At 35.7% G+C, this 25253-nt stretch overlaps 1 protein-coding gene across 1 annotated transcript in view; it reads left to right on the forward strand.

Annotated features, from left to right (window-relative positions):
- STARD6 (StAR-related lipid transfer (START) domain containing 6) overlaps window positions 1–23892 on the forward strand; it is a 34319-nt gene extending 10427 nt beyond the window's left edge. The window contains exons 3-6 of the mRNA XM_011978027.1: window positions 11410–11536; window positions 16704–16821; window positions 19148–19241; window positions 23709–23892. Coding sequence (XP_011833417.1) covers window positions 11410–11536; window positions 16704–16821; window positions 19148–19241; window positions 23709–23892 — 523 coding nt within the window. The remainder of the gene's footprint in view (window positions 1–11409; window positions 11537–16703; window positions 16822–19147; window positions 19242–23708) is intronic.
- The last annotated feature ends 1361 nt before the right edge of the window (window positions 23893–25253 follow it).

A 25253-nucleotide genomic window follows, 5' to 3' on the forward strand; every position in this document is an offset into this window, starting at 1 on the left:
GAGTGAAAATTAAAACCACAATGAGATACCATCTTACCCCTGCAAGAATGGCCATAATTTAAAAATCAAAAAATAATACATTTTGGCATGGATGTGAAAAGGGAACACTTTTACACTGCTGGTGGGAATGTAAATTAGTACAACCACTATAGAAAACGGTATGGAGATTCCTTGAAGAACTAAGAGTAGAACTACCATTTGATCCAGCAACCCCACTACTGGGTATGTATGCGGAGGAAAATAACTCATTATATGAAAAAGACACATGCACACACATGCTTATAGCAGCACAATTTGCAATTGCAATTATATGGAACCAATTAGTGGATAAAGAAAATGTGGTATATATAAACCATGGAACACTACTCAGTTATAAAAAGTAACAAAATAATGACATTCAGAGCAACCTGAATGGAGTTGGAGACCATTATTCTAAGTGAAGTAACTCAGGAATGGAAAACCAAACATCATATTTTCCCACCTATAAATGAAAGCTCAGCTATGATAACACAAAGGCATAAGAATGATATAATGGACTTTGGGGACTCCAGGGAAAGGGTGAGAGGAGGATGATGGATAAAAGACTACACATTGGGTACCGTGTACACTGCTCAGGTGATGGGTGCACCAAAATCTCAAGAAATTACCACCAAAGAATTTATCCATGTAGCCAAAACCACCTGTTTCCCCAAAACCTATTGAAATAAGTCCAAAGATTTTATCATGACCTGCAGGTAACTATCTGGGCCCTGCTAACCTCTCTGACCTCATTTCTGACCACTTCTCTTCATTGTCCCTGTGTTACAGCCACAATGAACTTCTGTTGTTTGAATGCACTGAACTTAAACCCATCTCAGAGCCTTTTTAGTTGCTCTTCTCTTGCCTGGCAAGCTATTCCCCAAAATGTTTCCAAGGCTAATGTCATGTTTATTTTCAAGATTTCAGTTTCATTGTCTCCTCTTCAGAATGACCCTAGCCACATGGCCAAAGTTTCCAAATAGACACACACTCAACCTCTATTAACTACACTGTTCTGCTATTATCCTCTTCATAGCACTTTTCACTATATGAAATTTATTTTCTTTGTTTTCTTATGTATTATATGTCTCTCTTATTAGAATACAAACTTGATGGGGATACTAACTTTAATAGTCACCAGACTAGAGATAAATCACTTGTGTTCACTGCAGTATCCCTAGCACTGGAACAGTGTCTCTCACTAAGACACTCAATAAATATTTATTGAATGAATTTATGGACTTTAGTTATATTATACTGGCTACCAAATGGAAAGTTATATATTTTATAACTGCAGTACAAAAAAAAACTCAAGATAATTTTTCAAAACGTATACCTTTTCTTAATAATTTGCCACTCAAAAAGGGCCTTTTGTGGTTAGCTTTAAGCATTTGCCTGAAAGAGGGGCAGTTCTTTGGTTGGAATTTCATTCCTTTCTGCTCTTAAGGGATGAAATATAGACCTACCAGCACACGGGTCTACACATTTCTCTCAGTGTTAGAAGCAGTGAACAGTAATGTCTTACTATATGTCAGGCACTATGCTAAATACTTTTCTTTCATTTTCTAAATGTATTTCTCATATTTCCCACAATGTAAGCACTGTTATTTTCCCCATTTTACAAATGAATAAGGGCCTGTGTAAGTTACTATCTCCAAGTCACCTAGCTAGTGTTAGTGAGACAAAAACTTAGACACCAAGACTTTACCTCAGAGGCTGTACTTTCTTAATCATAATTCTCTCTGACCTCATCAAAACTGTCAGATGTATCTGTGGAATAATGAAGGCAGAGTTTCCAGAGATAGATTCTAGCAGAATGTACGTTTTCTGCCTTTATGCATTTCATGCTTGTTTAGCGTACTACTTTCTCCTCCATCATTACTACTTATTACCACCATCATTACCACCACTACATTTAATCCTCTATTCTACCTTCTGAGGCAGATGTGTGAGACAGTTTGTAAGTTTTATAAATTAAAGCATTCAGGTTTAAACAGGTTGTATGAGTTCATTTTCACACTACTGATAAAGACATACCCAAGACTGGGCAGTTTACCAAAGAAAGAGGTTTAATGGACTCACAGTTCCATGTAGTTGGGGAGGTCTCATAATCATGGGAGAAGGTGAAAGTCATGTCTTACATGGCAGCAGACAAGAGAGGATTGAGAGACAAGTGAAAGGGGAAACCCCTTATAAAAAACATCAGCTCTCATGAGACTTATTCACTACCACAAGAACAGTATGGGGAAAACTGCCTCCGTGAGTCAATTATCTTCCACCAGGTCTCCCTACAACACATGGGAATTATGAGAGCTACAATTCAAGATGAGATTTGGGTGGGGATACAGAACCAAACCATATCACAGGTTAAACATTTTTTAAAGTAACAAATGTAATTAATAAAGTTGCTGTGACCAAAATAAAGAGTTCTAACAGCTCAGGATTCATCCTGTTCTACATAATGTGTAGATATATTTGGAGGAACAATGAAAAACCCCCCAGTTTAATATCTTCTTAAACCTGGTTCAGTATCTTCCCAAACTTAAAATTTTTCTTAACTACAAAAATAATTCAGATATTATTAATATAATAATTTGGGGGCCGGGTGCGGTGGCTCAAGCCTGTAATCCCAGCACTTTGGGAGGCCGAGACGGGCGGATCACGAGGTCAGGAGATCGAGACCATCCTGGTTAACATAGGTGAAACCTCGTCTCTACTAAAAATACAAAAAACTAGCCGGGCAAAGTGGCAGGTGCCTGTAGTCCCAGCTACTCGGGAGGCTGAGGCAGGAGAATGGCGTGAACCCGAGAGGAGGAGCTTGCAGTGAGCTGAGATCCGGCCACTGCACTCCAGCCTGGGTGACAGAGCAAGACTCCGTCTCAAAAAAAAAAAAAAAAAAAAGAAAAATAATTTGGAAAGTGTTGTTCAAACTCTGCTGCCATTCCATTTTATGAAAAACTTAAGGAACAAAAACTTATGTTGTTCAATGATGAATATTGTAGCACTATTTTAAAAATAGAATTTGGGGTTTATATTAGGTCATTTCACACAATTCTCTATTTCACAAATAAAAAATCAGTAACATCAGTATCATCAATAACTCCACCATTAACATCAGCTGGTTTATAATTAATACTGGGTGTGGGCAGAGCAGGAAATTGGGAAATATATTTATAATGAATAAATATAAATTGATAATTAAGAGATATGATAACAAAATAATTACTGATGACTAGTTTGTAAATTACTGAATCATCTTATTTTGGTTTGCAGGTTAGAGCAAGTTATTTAGATAAAATATAGGTTTTCTACCTACTCTAGAGACATTAAGAATTTTTGTTGTAATTGTTTTTATGCAATAGATTAGATGAGAAATAAATCTAGTGCCATTCTCTAATTCAGAAAAAAGAACTTGTGGAACTAATTCATTTTTAACAATTTTATTGAGATAATTTATGTACCCTAAATTTCACCTACTTTAAGTGTTCAATTCTGTGTTTGTTAGTATATATACAGAGTTGTACCAGGATCACCATAATTTCATTTAGAACATTCTCCTCACCCAGAAAGAAACTTGTGCCTACTAGCATTTACTTCCCATTATCCAATTCACCCCAGCCCCAGGTAACTAGGTGACAGTTTCTGCCTTTTATATTTGCCTATTCTGGACATGTCATAAAGGAGATCATATGCTATGTGATCTTTTGTGACTTGCTTCTTTCACAAAATCTTTTATCATGTTTTTGAGGTTCATCCATGTTGCAGCTTGTGTCAGTACGTCATTTCTTTTTATTGCAGAATAATGTTCTATGGTACGGATATGCCACATTTGGTTTATGTATTCATCAGTTAATATACATTTAGCTTCCATCTTTTAGGTATTATAAATAATGCTGTTATGAAATTTGTGTACACATTTTTGTGTGGACATATATTTTTATTTCTCTTGGCTATAGATCTAGGACTAGAATTGCTAGATCATATGGCAATTCTATGTTTAATATTTTGAAGAACTACCAGACCATTTTAGAGAGTGGCCACACCATTTTATATTCCTAACAGCAGTGGTTCCAATTTCTCCACCTCTTCAGCAACATTTTTCATATCTGTCTTCTTGATTATAGCTATCCTAGTTGGGTATGTAATGGTATCTCATTGTGGATTTGATTTGCATGTCCTTAATGACTTGTGACCATAAGCTTCTTATTACATGCATATTGACCATTCATATATCTTCTTTAGATAAATATTTATCCAAACTCTTTTATTAAAAACTGGGTTTTTTTTATTGTTGAGTTGGAAGAATTATTTATACATTCTGGATATGACTTTAGTATCACATATATGATTTGCAACTATTTTCTCCCATTCTGTAGGTTGTCTTCTCACTTTCTTGATGGTGTCCTTTGAAGCACAATTTTTACAAATTTTGTTGAAGTTCAATTTATCAGTCTTCTGTTGTGTTATTTGTTCTGTTGGTGTTGAATCCAAGAACTAATTGTCTGACCCACAGTCACAAAGATTTATCCCTAGGAATCTATGGTTTTATTTCTTACATAAAGATCTGTTGTGATCAGTTTGAGTTAATTTTCTGTATGGTGTGAGGTAGGAATCCAATTCAATGTCTTTGCATGTAAATGTCCAATTGTCCCAGCACTATTTGTTGCAGATTCTTCTTTCCCCATTACATTCTTTAGGCTCCTTTGTCAAAAATCAATTGACTATATACGTTAGGAGTTTCCTTTGGGTGCTCAATTATATTCAATTGATCTCTATGTCTATCCTTATGTCAATACCACACAACCTTCATTACTATAGCCTTTTAGTAAGTTTTGAAATTAAGAAGTATGAGTCCTCCAACTTTTCTCTTTTTCAAGACTGTCTTGGCTATACTGGTTCCCTTGCATTTCCATATGAATTTTAGACACTCCAGCCTGGGCAACAGAGCGACTCCATCTCAAGAAAAAAGTCAGCTGGGATTTTAACAAAGATGCTTTGACTCTGTAGTTCAATTTGGAGAGTTATTGCCATTTTAAAAATATTGAGTCTTCCAATACCTGAACATAGGATGTCTCTGTTTATTTTGAGCTTCTCTAACTTCTTTCAAAATGTTTTATAAGTTTCAGTATATATCTTTTTTTTTTTTTTTTTTTTTTTTTTTTTTTTTTTTTTTTTTTACTCTAACACCATTCAATGACTTTTGTTAAATTTATTTCAAGGCTTTAATCTTTTCGATGTTATTGTAAATGGAATTGTTTTCTGAATTATTTTTAAAAAATTTTTAATCCTAGTATATAGAAATAAAATTGATTTTTGTATATTGATCTTGTATCCTGAAGCATTACTGGACTTATTAGTTGTATTATTTTAGTGAATTCTGTTGTTTTTTCTGTATATAAAAATCATGTCATGAAGAGTTTGACTTCTTCCTTTCCAATCTGGATAACTTTTATTTCTTTTCCTAACCTAACTGCCTGGGTTAGTACCTCCAGGACAATGTTTAATAGCAGTGACAAGAGTGGACATCCTTGTCTTATTCCTGATCTTAATAGAAAAGTATTTAGTTTTTCACCATTAAGTATGATGTTAGTAGTAGTGGATTTTTCTTTTTTCTTTTTCTTTTTTTTTGAGACGGAGTCTCGCTCTGTTGCCCAGGCTGGAGTGCAGTGGCGCAATCTTGGCTCACTGCAAGCTCCGCCTCCCGGGTTCACGCTGTTCTCCTGCCTCAGCCTCCAGTGTAGCTGGGACTACAGGCACCGGCCACTGCACCTGGCTAATTTTTTGTATTTTTAGTAGAGACGGGGTTTCACCATGTTAGGCAGGATGGTCTCATCTCCTGACCTCGTGATCCGCCCATCTCGGCCTCCCAAAATGCTGGGATTACAGGCTTGAGCCACCGTGCCCGGCAGCAGTGGATTTTTCATAGATGCCCTTTATCAAGTTGAGGACATTTCCCTATACCCCTCATTTTATGAATGCTTTATCCTGAATGGGTGTTGGATATCGATTGAAATGATGTGGGTTTGTTATTTAGCCTGTTAAAATTGTGTATTATAATAATTGATAATTCATAGGGTAAACCAACCTTGCATTCTAGGATAAATCCCGTTTAGTCATGGTTTATAATCCTTTTTATACATTGCTAGATTTGGTAGGCTAGTACTTTGTTGAAGGTTTTTGCATATATATTCATAAGAGATACTGGGGTATAGTTTTTTTTTATGATGTCTTTATCTGGTTTTGATATCAAGCTAAAATTTGCTTGGGAAATGTTTCCTCCTCTTTTATTTTCTGGAATAGTTTGTGAAGAATTTACGTAAAAATTTTTCTTTAAATGTTTGATCAGATTCATCGGTGAAGCCATCTGAGCATGGGCTCTTTTTATGAGGATTATTTGGATTACTAATTCAATCTCTGTCTTGTTATAGATAATTAAGATGTTCTATTGCTTCTTAAAGTAGTTTCAGTAATTTGTGCTTTTCTAGGATGTTGTCCCTTTCATCTAAGCTATCTAATTTGTTGACACATCATTATTCTCTTACAACCCTTTTTATTTGTATAGGGTCAGTAGTCCTCACTTTCAGTCTTGATTTTAGTTGAGTCTGTTCTCTTTTTTTGCTTAGTCCATCTAGCTAAACATTTATCAATTCTGTTTATCTTTTTCAGAGATACAACTTGTGTTTTTGTTGATTTTCTTATTTTTCTGTTCTCAATTTCAGTACTTTCTACTGTAATCCTTATTATTTCCTGCCTTCTGCTAGCTTTGGGTTTAGGTTGCTCTTCTTTTTCTAGTTTCCTAAAATTAAAGGCTAGGTTATTGATTTCAGAACTTCTTTAAAAAAAAAAAATAGACATTTACAACTATAAATTTTCCTGTAAGTACTGCTTTTGCAGCATCCTGTAAGTTTTGGCATGCTGGGTTTTCATTTTTATTTATCTCAAATTATTCTCTAATTTTTCTTTGACTTAATTTTTCTTCTTTGACTTATTGGTTATTTAAGAATGTTTTGTTTAATTTCTACATATTTGTGAATTTCCCAAATTTCTGTTGTTAAAATTTAATTCCACTGTGATGGAAAAAAATACTGTGTAAAATGTCAATCCTTGAATTTGAGACTTGTTTCATTGCCTGAATGATGGTCTCTCTTGGAGAATGTACCAGATGCACTTGAGAAGAATATGTATTCCGCTATTTTTAGGAGTATTCCATAGGTGTCTCTTAGATCTAGTGTTGTTCAAGTCTTCGATATTCTTGCTGATTTTCTTCTGATTGTTTCGTTCACTATTGAACATGACCTGGGCCTGGCGCGGTGGCTCACGTCTGTAAACCCAGCACTTTGGGAGGCCGAGGTGGGCAGATCGTGAGGTCCGCAGATCGAGACCATCCGGGCTAACACGGTGAAATTCGTCTCTACTAAAAACACAAAAAATTAGCCGGGCGTGGTGGTGGGCGCCTGTAGTCCCAGCTACTTGGGAGGCTGAGGCAGGAGAATGGCTTGAACCTGGGAGGGGGAGCTTGCAGTGAGCCGATATTGCGCCCCTGCATTCCAGCCTGGGCGACAGAGGGAGACTCCATCTCAAAAAAGAAAAAAGAAAATGACCTATTGAGGTCTCTAATTATTATTGTGAAATTATCTATTTCTCCCTTGAGATATGTCCGTTTTCCCTTTATGTATTTAGGCTCTATCATTAGATGAATATATGTTTATAATTATTACATCTTCCGAACCGGTTAACCCTTTTATCATAATAATATATCTCTCTTTATCTCTGCTAATAGTTTTTATCTTAAAGTCTACTTCATCTGATACCAGTAGAGTCACCTCAGCTCACTATGGTTCTATTTGCGTGGTGTATCTTTTTAAAACCTTTTACATTCACCTATATGTATCTTTGAATTTAAAGAGTATCTTTTGTAGACAGCAAGCATATAGTTGGAACTTGTTTGTGGTTAAAAGAAATACTGTCGACAATCTCTACCTTCTGATTGGCTTGTTTAATCCAGTCACACCTAATGTTATTGTTATGTGGTTGTATTTATGTGTGTCATATCCAGTCATACCTAATGTTATTGTTGTATGGTTGTATTTATGTCTGTCATTTTTCCTGTATTTCAAACATTTATTTTGTTTTCTGTATGTCTCATGACTATTTTTTTCCTCTGCTCTTTTACTATCTTCTTTTGTATTAAGTAGGCTTTGTCAAGTGTAACATCTTTAATTCCTTTAATAATTTTTTGAACTACATTTTTTGGTTATTTTCTCAGTAATAACTCTAGGAGCTACAATATATATTTTAACTCATCAGAATCTACTGCAGATGTATACAAACTTAATTCTACTAAGATATAAAAGCTTTACTTCTATATAGTTCCAGCCCCTTCCCCAACAGTTTGTACTGTTTTTTGTTGTACATATTATGTCTACATATGTTACAAATACCATATTGTTATAATTATTGCTTTATATATTATATTTTAAAGAAGTTAATAGGAGAATACAAACATCCTTAAAGATATTTCTATCTTACCCTTCTAAATACACATATATATCTGTAAGAATACATCTATATAGGAATATAGCTGTAGAAATACGTTCTTTCTTATTTACCGTTTCTGGTTCTCTTCATTTGTTTCTGTGGATTTGACTTACTATCTGCTGTTATTTTTTTATTCAAATATAGCTTTATTTCCATCCCCCTCTGTTGTGTTTATTGTTAATTATATCTATATGTTATAAGCCCAATAAAATGTTATCGATATTGTTTTATGAAATTGTCTTTAATCAGTTAATAGAAGAAAGGGGAAGAAATATTTAATTATACTGTCTTGTAACATTAGCTACACACTATTGTTACTGTAACTCTTTATTTGTAAGGATTTGAATTACTATTTTGTGTCTCTTCCTTTCGCCTGAAAAACTTCCCTTTAGTATTTTTTGTAAGGCAGGACTACTACCAATAAATTCTCTCAGTTTTTCTTTATCTCAGAATGTCTTTGTTTAACCTTTATTTTTGAAAGATAACTTGGCTGGATATATAATTCTTTTTTGGTAGCTTTTTTTCTTCAACTCTTTAAATGTCATTTACTTCCTTCTGGCCTCCATTGTTTCTAATGACATGCCAGCTGTCAGTCTTATTATGGTTCCCTTCTATGTAATGCCTTTTTTTTTAACTGCTTTCAAGACTTTATTTTTATTTTCATGTTCAGGTTTTTGACTATGATATATCTGGAGGTGGATGTTTTTCCACCTGTACTACTTAGAATTCAATGAACTTCTTGAATGTAGTGTTTTCCTACAAATTTGTAGAAATTTTAGTTATTATTTTATTTCTATATTTTTTGTGCATATTTTTCTTTTTCTCTATCCTCTCTTGTTTTTAGAGACGGGTCTCACTCTCTTATCCAGGCTGGAGTGCAGTGTCTGTTCTTTCCTTCTGGTACTCTCAAAATGTGTATGTTGATGTGTTTAATGGCATATCACATTTCTCTGAGGCACTGTTTATTTTTCTTTTCTTTTTTTTTTTTTTTTGCCTGCTTTCCTTAGTTCTTTGAACATATTTACAACCATTGCTTTTAGTTTTTTGTTTTTTTTTTTAGATGGAGTCTCACTCTGTCGCCAGGCTGGAGTGCAGTGGCGTGATCTCAGCTCACTGCAACCTCTGCTTCCCGGGTTCAAGCGATTCTTCTGCCTCAGCCTCTCAAGTAGCTGAGACTACAGGAACATGACAGAACACCCAGCTAATTTTTGTATTTTTAGTAGAGACAGGGTTTCACCATATTGGCCAGGATGCTCTCGATCTCTTGACCTCATGATCCACCTGCCTCTACCTCCCAAAGTGCTGGAATTACAGGAGTGAGCCACCGCACCCATCCAAATTTTTTACATGATAATTCCAACATCTTTATGTGATAAGGTCCCCTAAAATGTAGTTTCTCCTGCTTGCTGTTTTTCCTAAGTATAGGTCACACTTTTCATGTTTTTTTGCATGACTCACAGTTTTTTGTTGAAAACAACGTTTTAGGTAAAATATTGTAGCAACTCTGGATACTGACTCCATCCACCCATCCTGGGTTTGTGGTTATGAGTTTGATCATTTGTTTATCTGTTTGGTGATTTAACTGGACTAATTCTGTGAAGTCTGTTTCCCCCACAGCCTGTAGCCTCTGATATCTCTGCTCTGACTTTTTACTTGCAGTTATCTTTTAGCCTGGCTTCCCATGGATCACTCCTTGGTCAACATAAGCCATTTTGTGGTAATTTTTACCTTCTACTGTCAAATATGTATGTGGATTGAAGACTGCTTTTGTAATTCAGGGAGTTTTGTGGTTTTGCTCTGGATTTAGCCAGAGACTGGTAGCTTGGAAGTTTTGTCAGCAGTCTCTCCTCAGACGGTGCAGCCTTCAGCATACACAGTCTTCTAGACCCAGCTATGAGTATATTTTATTTTACAGTGGATAGAATAGATTATTTTCCCGTCAGTGATGCATCAAAGGTTGTACTATACCTATGTGCCTGAGTCAGTAAGGCATCAGCTCTTTGCTAATCAATCTGAATGTGGCTTGGGGAATACTTACAAGTCTGCATTACATCTTGCCCTGATTGGTACTGAGTAGGAGAGCCTGTGCATAACACAGCCATCCAGACCCCAGGGATGAGTGTGCTCTTAGTGGGTCACTTTAGCTGTATGTTCTCTGCTTCTCTCTGTTAAACTTCTGGCTGGTCCTCTTTGTTTCTTTGTTGCTATTAGTTTTATGCAGCTATTAACCTTCTAATTGTTCATGAACAAAAAAATAATTTCTGCCTTACAGCCATATAATATAACTGTAATTTGTACTTTTCTTACCTTTACAAAGTGACTGGAAAATGAAAGATTAGCCACTGAGTGGACACCCTAAATCAGGGGTTGGCAAAGTTTTTCAGTAGAGGGACAGAGAGTAAATACTTTAGGCTTTGCAACTCATAATGGTCTCTTGCAACTACTCATCTCTGCCATTATAGCACAAGAGCACCCAGAGTTAACATATAAATGAATGAGTGTGGCTGTGTTTCAATAAAGCATTATAGTTGACCCTTGAACAATGTGGGAGTTAGGGGTGCCAACCCACTGTGCAAAAATCCCATTGTAACTTTTGACTCCCCAAAAACTTAATAACTAATAGCCTACTTATAGAAAGATGAATTTTAAAATAAGGTATTTATTGCAATGCATATTTAAATAAACCTTGCTACTTCCAATTGAATATTAATGTATTGAATTGCTGATAGTACCTTCAAGTTTTCTTCATTGCTGTTTGCTAAATTAGCCTACCTTTATGCTTTGAAAGTATTATATTTTCAGCTTAGACTAAACTTTGTAAGCTTTGGATTTTCTTGATTTTGTTAACTGTAGATATCGTGTTGAAGGGATAATTCCAGAATCAGCAGCTAAACTATCTGATTTCCTCTACCAAACTGGAGAGAGAGTTACATGGGATAAATCATTGCAAGTGTACGATATGGTACACAGGATTGATTCGGTAATTTGTTAATACTGGACTTTTAGAACATTAATATATTTTTAGCTTATACCTTAGTGAGTTGAGTTTATTAAAACTATGTTATGTAGACACAGTATTTTATAGTTTCAAATTGACTTGAAGTCTTTAGAAAAGCTTTAAAACTTCCCTACTTTCCAAGAGTTTAATTCCAATTAGCTTTATTCTGCTTGCAAATGCATTATTACATTTTGAATCTGGTAACCTCTCTTGCAATGTGTGCCATTTGTTATAAGGGAACAGAACTCAGGGATTCACCTCCATTACATGGAAAACAAAAGTTAAGTATGTCTTATTGATGGGAAGTCTGTAGATTTATTTTAGTCATATTACATTAGATATTAGGATACTTACAATCATAGCAGAAGGTGAAGGGAAAGTAAGCACATTTTACCATGACAGAGCAGGAGAGGGAGGGAGCAAAGGGGGAGATGCCACACATTTTTAAACCATCAGACTTCATGAGAACTCACTCACTATCATGAGAACAGGAACAATGCAGACACATACCATAAGGACTTAAAGAACAAACAGCATATAATGTTTAAGAGTAGGTGTATGAGTCCGTTCTCATACTGCTATGAAGAAATACCCAAGACCGGGTAATTTATAAAGGAAATATGTTTAATTGACACACAGTTCCACATTGCTGGGGAGGCCTCAGGAAACTTACAATCATGACAGAAGGCAAAGGAGAAGCAGGCACCTTCTTCACCAAGCAGCAGGAGGGAAACCACCCCTATGATCCAATTATCTCCACCTGGTCCCGCCCTTGACATGTGGGGTTTACAATTCAAGGTGGGATTTGGTTGGGGACACAGAACCAAACCACATCAGTAAAGATAAAGTAAGGAAATAACTATATAGAAGGTTGAAGTTTAGGAACACTTTCAAATATATTATCTCAGTTAAATAGATACAAAGAGAATAAAAACAAAGAGAAAATAAAGGTAACTGGAGTAGAAAGTCGAGAGAAGAGAGAATGTGAGAGGAAAGTATGGTTTAGAGAGAGACAGAAGAAAGGATCAGTATGAGGTAAGGGCAGAATGAAAGCTCAGGAGTAGAAAAAATGAATGAAATGACAGGAATAATGATACATGGCAAAAAGAGGTTGCATTAGTCTGTTTTCACACTGCTATAAATAACTACCTGAGACTGGGTAATTTATGAAGAGAAAAGGTTTACTTGATTCAGTTCTTTTTTTTTTTTCCTGAGATGGAGTCTTGCTCAGTTGCCCAGGCTGGAGTGTAGTAGGGGGGTCTTGTCGCACTGCAAGCTCCGTCTCCCAGGTTCACGCCATTCTCCTGCCTCAGCCACCCGAGTAGCTGGGACTACAGGCGCCTGCCACCACACCTGGCTAATTTTTTTTTTTTTTTTTGTATTTTTAGTAGAGACGGAGTTTAATCATGCTAGCCAGGATGGTCTTGATCTCCTGACCTCGTGATCCACCCGCCTTGGCCTCCCAAAGTGCTGGGATTACAGGCATGAGCCACCGCGCCCGGCTGACCCGCAGTTCTATAGGCTTCACAGGAAACATGCATGACTGGGAGGTCTCAGGAAATTTACAATCATGGCAGAAGGTGAAGGGGAACACCTTGGCATGAGGTAACAGGTAACTCTTCTGTTACCATGGCAGAATAGGAGAGAGAGGGAACTAAGGGGGAGGTACCACACACTTTTAAACCATCAGATCTCATGAGAACTCACTCACTCATGAGAACAGCAATTGGGAAGTCTGCCCCCTGATCCAATTACCTCCCACCAGGCTGATCCTCTAATTCAACATGATATTTGGGCAGGGACACAAATTCAAACCACATCACAAGTAGAAACAAGGATGAAGAAGTGGGATAAGTGATTCCAAACTTTGGTCCAGCACACTATAGATATCTCATTTATTTATTAAGGCCATTGTAAAAATAACCACCTGGGACTGAGCGCAGTGGCTAACACCTGTAATCCCAGAACTTTGGGAGGCAGAGGCGGATGGATCACCTGAGGTCAGGAGTTCGAGACCAGCCTAGCTAACATGGTGACCCTGATTCTACTAAAAATACAAAAAATTAGCCAGGCGTGGTGACATGTGCCTGTGACCCCAGCTATTTGGGAGGCTGAGGCAGGAGAATCGCTTGAACCCAGGAGGCGGAGATTGCAGTGAGCCAAGATCATACCATCACACTCCAACTTGGGCAACAAGAGTGAAACCCCGTCTCAAAAACAAACAAATAAATAAATAACCACCTGGAGGGATGGAGGGATGATTCTCCTCTCTTCCAGTAATATGTCCATTCCAGTTGTTTGTGTTTTCTCCGTCTTAGGAAACCTGTTTCTGGGGGAATCCTGACTTTGTTCCAAACTCTCCCAGACTGATGTTTATGTTCTTTTGACTAATTAATTCACTTCACAAATACTTCACAAATACTTCACACTTCACAAATACTTTTTGAGCAGCTACTGTGAACTCCATACTGTTTCAGTTCACTAGGGACACATAAGAGAAGAAGACAGAAATTGTCCCTGCTTTCACAAAACTTATATTCTCACCAGAAGACACATAATAAACAAATAAACAATTTGTTAAAACTTATCAGATAATGAAGGCTAGGATTGGTAAGAATAAGTGTTATGAATGATAATAGTATAGGCAATAACCAGGAGAAGTTAATTTATAGCTAGAGAATTGGGAAAGGCCAGTCTGAGTGAGAGACATTAGAAACTTGGGTAACAAAATGGAGGTTGGGGAGATAGACATGGAAAGATCTGGGAGAGAATAGCAGACACAGGGGAAAGCAAATACAGAGGTCTTGAGGTGGAAAGAGTTTGGCAGTGTTTAATCAGAAGATAAACAAGATCTGTGGGGTTTGACCATAAAAAGCAAGGAGAAAAGTGGTTAAGAGGTGAGAGGTTAGGCTGGGATCAGATTCTGCAAAAGTATCAAAGGTCAGGGGGAGAAGTTTTGCTATACATTCAGTGGGAAGCCATTGGTGTGTTTTAAGCAGGGAAGTGACTGATTTGATTTACACTTTTAAGAGACAGCTGCTGAAAGAAGCATGGATTATAAGGGGGTAAGAATGAAATCAGCACAAACAGTTATGAGGCTATGAGAGTAATCTAAATGAGACATCATGGTGGCTTGTGCTAGGGTTGTAGACATGGAGAGGGAGGTAAGTCAGGAAACCCAAAGATACAGAGATAGAGTCAATAGGGCTTACTGATGCAGGCAGAGAGGAATCAGATAAGTCTTCTAAAACTGGACTGTAGTGAAATTACACAAATAAATTTCCTTTGGGAAATTAATTGAACTATATACTTAAAATAGGTGAATTCATGGTATGTATATTATACTCAATAAGCTGTTTTTAAAAATGAGTCCTAGATTTTTGGCTAATAGTAGCTTTATTTAAAAGAGAAACGTGAATGATGGAATAAAACTAACTTTTATGATTTTCACAAATGATTGCATTTGTAAAATTTCAGATCACTAGGCCTTTAGTTCTTTAAGTCTCCAACCTGTATTTCATTTGTCAAACAAAAATAAGTAAATAAATGTCCCACATATCTGCCATCAAATTATCATTTATTTAGAACTTCATAATTTTACCTACTTTTATTAAACTCATCTTAAAATCTAGGAGAGAAGAGTTGTAGAAAAGCCCTTGAAGGTAAATCTGTTTCATCTTGTAGAAAGTCCTTGATCTTCATCTTGTAAATCAGTTTTATTTTGTAGAGAGGAAGTGCCTATCCACAAAAAACACATGTCCATGATCTTCTTGGGATTTGAACATTCAGTTTGAGAACCACTGGGCATCACAAATGAAAATCCAAAAATTTAACTATTTCATTCATCGTTTTATAATCATACAGTTCGATTAGCACTTCAGGTATTTCTATTGTTGTTTCAAGCCATACGGTATAATAGAAAGACTACTAGACGTGACATCCAAAAACCTGAAAACAAATTCAGAGAGATTTTGTGACTTACTCAAGGATAATGCAGCCAATATGTGGTAGAACGAGGACTTGTACCTGGTCTCCTAATTCTAAATTAGAATTATTTTCCCTTTCTGTAAAGATTTATAGTATTCATCTCCAGGAGTATGTTTTATTTACTTATTTATTTTTATAATTATTATTCTTTTTAGAGATAGGGTCTCACTCTGTTGCCCAGGCTAGTGTGCAGTGTTGTGATCAAAGCTCACTCTAGCCTCAAACTCCTGGGCTCAAGCGATCGTCCTACCTAAGGCTCCCAAGTAGCTGGAATTACAGGCATGTGCCACCATGCCTGTTCAAGGATGTGTCTTAACTGCCTCCTCTTCAACCTATTGGTGAGGGAGAGAGTCCCACTCTAGGGTTATGGGGATGGTCAAACACATAATACCCCCCAATGGACAAGTGAGGTAGATTGAAGTTTATTAATCATTGATCACAGACCAAGAAGGGAGAACAAACTATGCAACACAGGGCAACATAGGAACAGAGTGAACACCTAGGGGCTGTGGGAGGCAGCCTTTGTGTCAACAGGGTAGAGTGAGCCCCGGTTCCTGCAGAAGAATGTGATTGTCTTGTTTGAATGATTCCATGGGCCAGCAGGGAACTGAGACCACTAAACAGGGATAAATAGTAACCGTGCTGGTCCTGTTAAGAAGGAGGATTGTTTGGCTAGGGGATCTTATCTGCAGGAATGAAGAGGGAAAGGAATGTGTAGTTAGGCCATTCAAGACCAACATTGGTCTTTAATTTTAGACCTTACACTACAGGGTGCTAAATCAATGTATTTTTCAGAATATATTACTTAACCTATGTGGAGTAGTAGAAATAGTGCTATATGGGGAATCAGGAAACCTGGGTTCTATTTCTTTACTTATCTCTAGTTGTGAATGTGATTTAATCTGTTAGGCTTCAATTTCTCCATCTAAAAATGGAAAGAGTAGATGATCTCAAGATTGCTTCTTGAATTTTCTACACTCATAGATTTAATGCTCCTTTAACACTCAAAATCCAAGCTGATTTGGTGATGAGGTCTTAAAATTTCAAAGCCCTGCTTTTTCCAAATGGAGGCCAATCATATGCAATAAAATTTGGGAGGGAAACAATACAAAGAATAGATATTAAATAATGGGTGTTTTCTTTATGGTTTGATTTGTTGCAGGACACATTCATATGTCATACCATTACACAAAGTTTTGCCATGGGCTCCATTTCCCCTCGAGACTTTATCGACTTAGTGTACATCAAGCGCTACGAAGGAAATATGAACATTATCAGCTGTAAGTTGAAGCATTTTGCCCATATCTTGGAATTACTATGAACCATTAATAAATGTTTTCCCTTTATTCACAGCTGCAAATAAATTATATTTATAATTATTTCCTTTTTAAGTTTACTCAGTAGGATCAACAAGTACACGTATCATGTAGATATGCCTGTGACACTCCGAAGGTGCCATTTATATAATGGTCAATGTTTACAACATCTCTTAGACTTTTGTAGCATATATCATGTAGCAGTGAATACAGATAGATACTTGTAGCCTAAAACTTCAAGTATACGTTTTTAAAATCCGAAGAAACAAAATTAATTGTTAGATATGATTTTATATTTGAATTGCTTATAGTGAGCATATCCAGTAAAGTAACTGATAAAACTGTTAAAGAAATTTCCACTAGATGGCTCTTTACATAAATGTGCTTTTATTTCTTTTAGAAACTGCAGGTTTTGATATATACCTATCCCCACTCCCAAATGTGTCACTCTGTAAAATGCATATGTGTAATTTTCTAACTTGCATTATTGATCAAAACATACCATTCCATACCATGAGGATCTATGGACTCAGATAACTTAAGATAACTCATGGTGAAGGAACTTTGGTAGCACAGTGGCATAGAGCCCGTTTTTCTCTATAATTTGAATTAATTTCACTATTCCTACTTGGGACCAAGGACAATTACATTTTGTTAATTATTATTTCCCAGCAGGATTTCAGTTCCTTCGAGATATCTTTAGTACTCTACTTTTCAGAGCCCAGACTGCGTCGTAGCACTCATTCAAACCCAGTTAGCTCTTTCTTCAGCATGCCACTGAGGGCTGATGTTCATAATGTCCATATATGTTTAGTTGTCTCATTTTTGAAATGAGGGCACATATAATGTATTCATGGCCTACAACATAAAATAGTCTGTCTAAACAGATCATACATCTGTTATTTTCCATATTTTGAAAGCAGACCATTTCTATATAATTATTAGTGATCAGAGGGAAGCTAAAAAAGAAGTAGAGATTAAAATCAACAACTAGAGGTAATCAACCTCTAGTTGATAGTGATTTGGTGCACAAATCACTATTGAATTTGCTTTAAAAGTTTCCATTGAATGAATTTTTGATCAGTACTCATAGTTTTCTTAACATTTCTTTTTTTTATCCTACCCTGTACCTTGCTATAAGCTAAATATTTTGCTTGCATTATCTGACTAGTGAGGAAACTGAAGTTCATGGAAATTAAGCAGTTAAGAAATTAAGTTACATAGCTAATAAGCAGTTAACCCAGAATTAAAACTCAGTTCTTTCTGATTTTCCAAAATAAGTGCTAACTACCACACCATATGCTTCATAAAAGACCCATACCTGTTTGTAGACTACAACAGATTTTTTTTAAAGAAGACAAGCAGAATTTCCATATTTCAAACAGAGAAAAAATCTTTTATAATAACATCACTTCTGGCAGTACTATTATAGGCTCTGTCAAGATAATGATATAAGTCATAAAAATGGAAAATTTATTCAACAACTCTAGTCTCCAAGTTAGTGTTTTACATTGTATTTCCCATGGAATTGATTTGCTTATGTTAAAATCATATCAGAAAATCCATCTTCTCTGATAAGAGTAGGATTCAGTTGCACAGAATAAACACATATATGTTTTAAAATATTTTTAGAAAGAGTATATATATATTATCATAAATTAAATCATAAACCAACCCCCTCTGCATTCACATAGAATACAGATACTATGTTGCATAATTCTAAAATAAACTCTACTGATTTTCAGTTAGAGTTTGCAGTTAGTTACAGGGAATTGCAGAAGGGAGCATTTTAAAATATCGTTATTGACAGACCATCTAACCACTTCAAATATTTTACTTAAAAAAAAAAACATGATTAACAAAAAAATCTATGAACCCAGGACCCTAGTAGAATAGTTTTCACCCAAAGCCAGTTAACGGTCTTCACTCAAACCCAGTGAGATTTAAGTTAGTTATAGGCATTAACTATTTTCTGAGATTTGAGCCATCTTTTGCTTCAAATCTCAGAAAATAGTTCAATGATACTTTTAACCATTTTTCTTGTATACAGAAGTTGACAGCATCTTTAGAAATACTAGCAGGAAAAAATTTAAGAGGACAATAGTGCTGATACTGGTATTTTCTCAATTTTGGCTTCATATGTGCAAATAAACATTCACATATATAAAACTAATGTTAATGCTATTAACCAACTTAAATGCTATATTATATATTTTTAAAAATATGCTGCTGGAAATAATTTTTCCTCTTTGTGAAATAGGTTTCATTTTAATTTTTCAAAATCTCTTAGCTAAAAGCGTGGATTTTCCAGAATATCCTCCATCTTCAAATTATATCCGTGGTTATAACCATCCTTGTGGCTTTGTATGTTCACCAATGAAAGAGTAAGTGTTATTTGCACTTATTTATTTTAACAGGTTTTTTAGTTCAACTTGTGATTTAGTTCAAGATTCCTGGTTCATCAGTAGAAATACGTATCAGCATATTCTGTTGGGGAAAAAAAAAACTGCCCCTAAATATGATTTTTCAAATAACTTCATATAATCATTTTCATTTTAAGTATAATCAGAATGGATACTTCCCTATAAAGTATGATCTGAGGTTTCTGAGAACAATCAAACACACACAAACATTTCCCAGCAGTTAAGCTTCCTTGATATTTTCTATTTCTCCATTAGAGTCATTTCTGTAAATTATTAAGGAACTTTTATGAATTAAAAATAAACTTTCCTAGAATTATAACACACATTTATCAGTAATGAATGCTTTACTTTGAATGAATTCTTCCCAATGGACTACTTACTAAGAGCAGATACCTGCAAAATAAGATCCAGTAGGTACATTCAGATAAAAGAAAAGCTGAAGAAATCAGAGATGAGTCACTGCCTAAAGGTGGCCTTGGGATAAAATGGCAGCATAAAATATACATATTTTGTAAAAGCATATACTCTAATTCAATGTATATCATTTCATAAGTTCCTTAAGTTTTAATGTTTGCTAAATGATTTTTTATTGAGTAAAAGATATTGGCACATGAAAACAGATGCATTGGTTAGATATAAATGTTTCAGTACAAGAAAAAAAATGTATGTGAAGGAAGCCCATATGAAATTAAATTTTGGACCTGTATTCCTTAACATTTCCTCTACTGAATTGGAAAACTAAAAAACCTCACAATTATTCACGTTAATGTACAGGATTGTTGATACAGATAATAATAACAATGCGTGGTCTTTCTACCCATTTGTCAATTTTGAATCTATGGCCAAGATTTTATTCTCCATAGCAGGAGAAAACAAAACAAATGAAGGGTAATTACACCAATTCAGCAAGGTAATCAACCACTGGCACGGACTATAGTTGGAAAATTTTACACCTTAAAGCATGCTTCACTGGCCAAGTCCCCTTCTTGCACCTTGTCAATGCAGAAGTGCACTCCAGTAAATATTAGAAAGGCTTTCTTATGTGTGTAAAGCCATTGTAAACACAAAGGAAGATTTAAGACCATAGAAACTACTAGTAAGGACAGCAGTTCCCATTTATCCATGGAGATATGTTCCATGACCCCAAGTAAATGTCTAAACCCATGGATAGTACCAAACCCTATGTATACACCATGGTTTTTTGATCTCATAATCAAGGAGGCTACTAAGTGACTAATGGGTGGGTGGCCTATTCAGCCTAAATACGCTGGTAAAGGGATGATTTCACATCCTGGGTGGGACAGAGCAGGATGATGTAAGATTTCATCACACTACTCAGAACAATGTGCAATTTAAGGCTTATGAATTTTTCTTATTTCTGGAATGGGTTGACCTTAGGTGAATGAAACTGCAGAAAGTGAAACAGAGGATAAGAGGGAACTACTCTGTTCTCAATCTAGCCATCTGAGGCACTGTAAAAATAGTCTAAACCTTGCATGGAGAAAAGTATAAGAAAATGGACACTCATGCTATTTGTTGGAACGGTCGTCTTCCTTGAAAATTTTATAAAACTATATTCTCCCTTGCACATTTTTAAGTTGACATTAAAATTTTTCATAGGGATTACATTGATGAAAAGTAAATTACATTGATGAAAAGTACAATTCCTAGCATGTGCTAAACATTGACTTTTTTTAAAAAATGGTTATATCATCCTTATAAACATATCCAGTAGATTATAAATACCATAATTTGAAACCCACCATTAAATTATTCACTTTAAAATAAATACAACTTTTAACAGTCAGAAAATTTACATCATTCCTTTCCTCCTTGAACTCACATTTTTATTTTTCCCCTCATATAATTTTATTCTAATAGAATATATTTTATGATTTGAATTATTTCATAGTCATCCTAATTCTTTGCAAAAATGACATGTGTTTAAAGTTTTAAAATTTGTTTTACTTCCCATAACTCTACTGTCTAACAACTACAAATATATATATGCCTTCTGGATTAAGTTATCATTACATATTGATCAAAATTAAAAATATGTTTATATATAAATATTAAACATAGTGCAAACTGTTATTAGAAACACATATTTTATTATTAGCAAAACTGAAATAGCACTTACTATGTGCTAGGCACTGTTATAAACAATTTGCATATACTGACTCATTTGATCTTCAAAGTAACCCCATAAAGTAGGTAGTATGACTGTGCCCAATGGGCAGGAAAGAAAGTGGAAGCTCAAAGAGATTAACTATCTGAAGGTTATATATAGGTAATAGCAAAGCTCAGTTTCAAACCAAGGCAGACTAGTTCCTGAGTCCACGCTTTTAACCATTACACTCATTTCATTTAACTGTGGGTGTATATTACTGATAAGACAGCATTCAATATCAAGTCTACTGGTGCTTTCATTTTAAGAAAACTGAAGAAAATTTATTAACATAAATGTGTTAAAATGGAGAGTATAATTCCAGCACTGTCAATTAAATAATTTCTGATTTAATAATAATTAATAAAAATAAATTTCAGAATTATATAAAAATATTTTTTATTTTATTTTTATATAAAAATTTATGAATTATATACCATAAATTATGTAGTGACCGATCATCAAAAAATAGTTATCATTAAAAAAAGACTTGGCCAGGCATGGTGGCCCTCACTTATAATCCCAGCACTTTGGGAGGCTGAGGTGCCGTGGATCACCTGAGGTCAGGAGTTCAAGATCAGCCTGGTCAACATGGTGAAACCCCGTCTCTACCAAAAATACAAAAATTAGCCAGGCATGGTGGCGCTTGCCTGTAGTCCCAGCTACTCGAAAGGCTGAAGCAGGAGAATCGTTTGAACCCGGGAGACTGAGCTTGCAGTGATCCCAGATCATGCCACGGCACTCCAGCCTGGGTGACAGCGTAAGACTCTGTCGCAAAAGAAAAAAAAAAGACCTGTCAGCTGACAGCTCAATTAGATCCTTCAGTTTTACTGAAAAAAAAAAAAAAAAAAAAATGGCATGACTTGGAAAAGATTTTTTTCTCAATCCGCTTCTACTCAGATTTTCCCTTTAGCATCTCAAAGATTTTTACATACCAAGGTAAAGCACCATAGTACTATTTAGTGTGGATAACAGGTATGCCTTTGTTGTATAAAGCAAGAGAAGGGCGATTTTGAACAGGCAGATAGGAAAGAAAAAGCCCACATCTCCATCAGAGACATATTTACACATCAGATTAAGGAAAAAATGCATATGGAAGTTAGAGATTTGAAAACTTATTCTCTTAAAAGTATTCATCCTTTCCTACCCCAGTGTGAAGATCGGTGGGCTAGAATATAAAATACCACTTAGAGTGCAGTTTGGAATTAACATGTCAAAAAGCTTAATGCACAAACCTTTGACCTAGAAATTATAAGTATTTATAAAAGTGTAAATGGGGCTGGGTGAGGTGGGTCACACCAGAAATCCCAGCATTTTGGGAAGCCGAAGTGAGAGGATCGCTTGAGGCCGGGAGCTTGAGACTAGCCTTGGCAACATAATGAGACCCTGTCTCTTTAAAAAAAATTTTAAATCTAGCCAGGCATGATTGGGCATGCCTGTAGTCCCAGCCACTCAGAAAGCTGAGGCTGGAGAATTGCTTAAACTCAGGAGTTCGAGGCTGCAGTGAACTATAATCACGTCCCTGCACTCCAGCCTGGGCAACAGAGTAAGACTGTGTCTCAAAAAAAAAAAAAAAAAAAGCATAAATGGATACATTACAAAGATATTTTATTGCAGCTTTACTTACAGTAGCCAAAAGTGAGAAACAACCTAAATGATAGTCAATAAAAGGACTGTTAAATAGAATAGAAATACTGTCTGTAGCCATGAAAAACAGTTAAGTAGATCTGTATGTACAGACACAGAAGGAAGTTCATAAGATAAAAATAAAACTAGTTGCAGAAAAATGTCTCCATTAAAAAAATAAAACTCTATTTATATATGTGGGGTACATATTCATTTATGTACAGATGTATGCTGTCTTTGTATATATGTGTGTGTATATATATACACACATATCTATATAGACAGTCACCTGAAAAGATAACAATTAAAATTATATACAGTGATTATCTCTGGGAAACAGGATAAGGGAAATAAGGGAGGGAAATTTTTCTTTAATTATGAAAAATTTATATTGTTTAAATTTTCATAATAAGCATACATTACTGTTAGAATTTTTAAAAGTCAGTAAAATGACAAAAAGAAAAGGGTGCCTAAAACTGAAGGTTTTAAGAAATATTCTAGCCACTTAATATTTTTAAGTACAATTTTTAAGTATGTCAATGGTGAATAAGAATCCTGCTCTCCAAAAACCTGTAAATTCAGTAGGTAAATCTAAAAATTTCTTATCTTTTTTTTAACTCTTCTTTTGCTTACAGAAACCCAGCATATTCCAAACTAGTGATGTTTGTCCAGACAGAAATGAGAGGAAAATTGTCCCCATCAATAATTGAAAAAACCATGCCTTCCAACTTAGTAAACTTCATCCTCAATGCAAAAGATGGAATAAAGGCACACAAAACTCCATCAGGACGTGGATTTCGTCATAATAGTCATTCATGATACCAAAAGAAGAAATGAGGCCATTCTGCTATAAAATCATGTGTAGTAGTTATTGCAGTTTACTTCTAAGTCAACATGCATAAATAATACTGTTAAACTATTCTAAACAGTATTCTTGTACACATTGCTGAAGATAGTTCATAAAAATAAGAACTCATAGTTGTACAAGAATATGGCATTAAATACAGTTTTTAATCTCACATAAGAATGATGTTAAATAACAAGTGTTATTAGCATATTTTCATCTTTTGCTTTTGTCCCTGTAAAATCCTCTGTATAAGAACCAGTAAGAAAGCAGATACAGTCAGAGGTCAGCATTAACTAAAGGTTAAAATATACTTTAAATTGTTTTTCTTTCACTTACTGCTTAAATTGAGAATTGTAGGAAAAATGAACATAAAAATTGAAAAGAATTCCACTAAAATGTATGACTAATGACATTTAGAATTTTAAATGGAATGAGTCATCAAACAATTTCTGGTGTGGCCAAGATGCAATAGCCCATTCCTCCCAAGTCTTTCCTCTGAAAACTTAAAGACCCTGCACATAACACAACAAACAAGCATAGGAAAACTCAAGCATAGGTGGAAAGAATGCAGCAAGCTATCTATGGACGTTGGGACTTAAGGAATGACATTCAGTGAGTTCTCTGAGTTTCCTTATTGCCTCCCACATATCCCAGGTGGGAAAGACACACACACACACACACACAACTGCATGCATGAAAAGCCTTCTCCTCCTAGTCATAGGACCAGGCGCCTAACAGAACAAAAACCCTTTTTTGTAATGCCCACCCTACACCAGCCAAGCATCAACCTACAAGCCACCCCCATGGTTTCAGTGTGGCAGAGCAAGGAGATACTTTTCCATCCTACCCACCCCCATCCCACAGAAGCAGATGGGAGTGCCCTGACACACCCCTATCCTATGGTGTCTGCAAAACTGAGCAGGGAGCTAATCTCCCATCTTCTACCTGGCAGATGTAGGCAGCACTGATTGCCCTTCCAGGTGATGTAGACTGACCAAGCAGGGAGCTGATTTTCTGTCTTCCACTCAGCAGAAGCAGGAGGTAATATAGGTAGTATGAGTGAAGTCCAGTGACAAAGACAGCTTCCACCCCCAGCTGGCAGCAACGAGACTTAACCAATGTCTTAGTCCATGTTCTGTGGCTATAACAGAATACCACAGGTTGAATAATTATAAAGAAAAGAAGTGTATTTAGTTCACAATTCTGGAAACTGAGAAGTCCAAGAGCCTGGTACCGACATCTGGTGAGGGCCGTCTTGCTACATCATAACATGGTGGAGGGCATCACATGGCATGAGGGTAAGAGCAAGAGAGACCTCACTTTTATAACAAAA

Source organism: Mandrillus leucophaeus, unplaced genomic scaffold, assembly GCF_000951045.1.
Source record: "Mandrillus leucophaeus isolate KB7577 unplaced genomic scaffold, Mleu.le_1.0 Scaffold1030, whole genome shotgun sequence".
Classification (NCBI taxonomy): Eukaryota; Metazoa; Chordata; class Mammalia; order Primates; family Cercopithecidae; genus Mandrillus; species Mandrillus leucophaeus.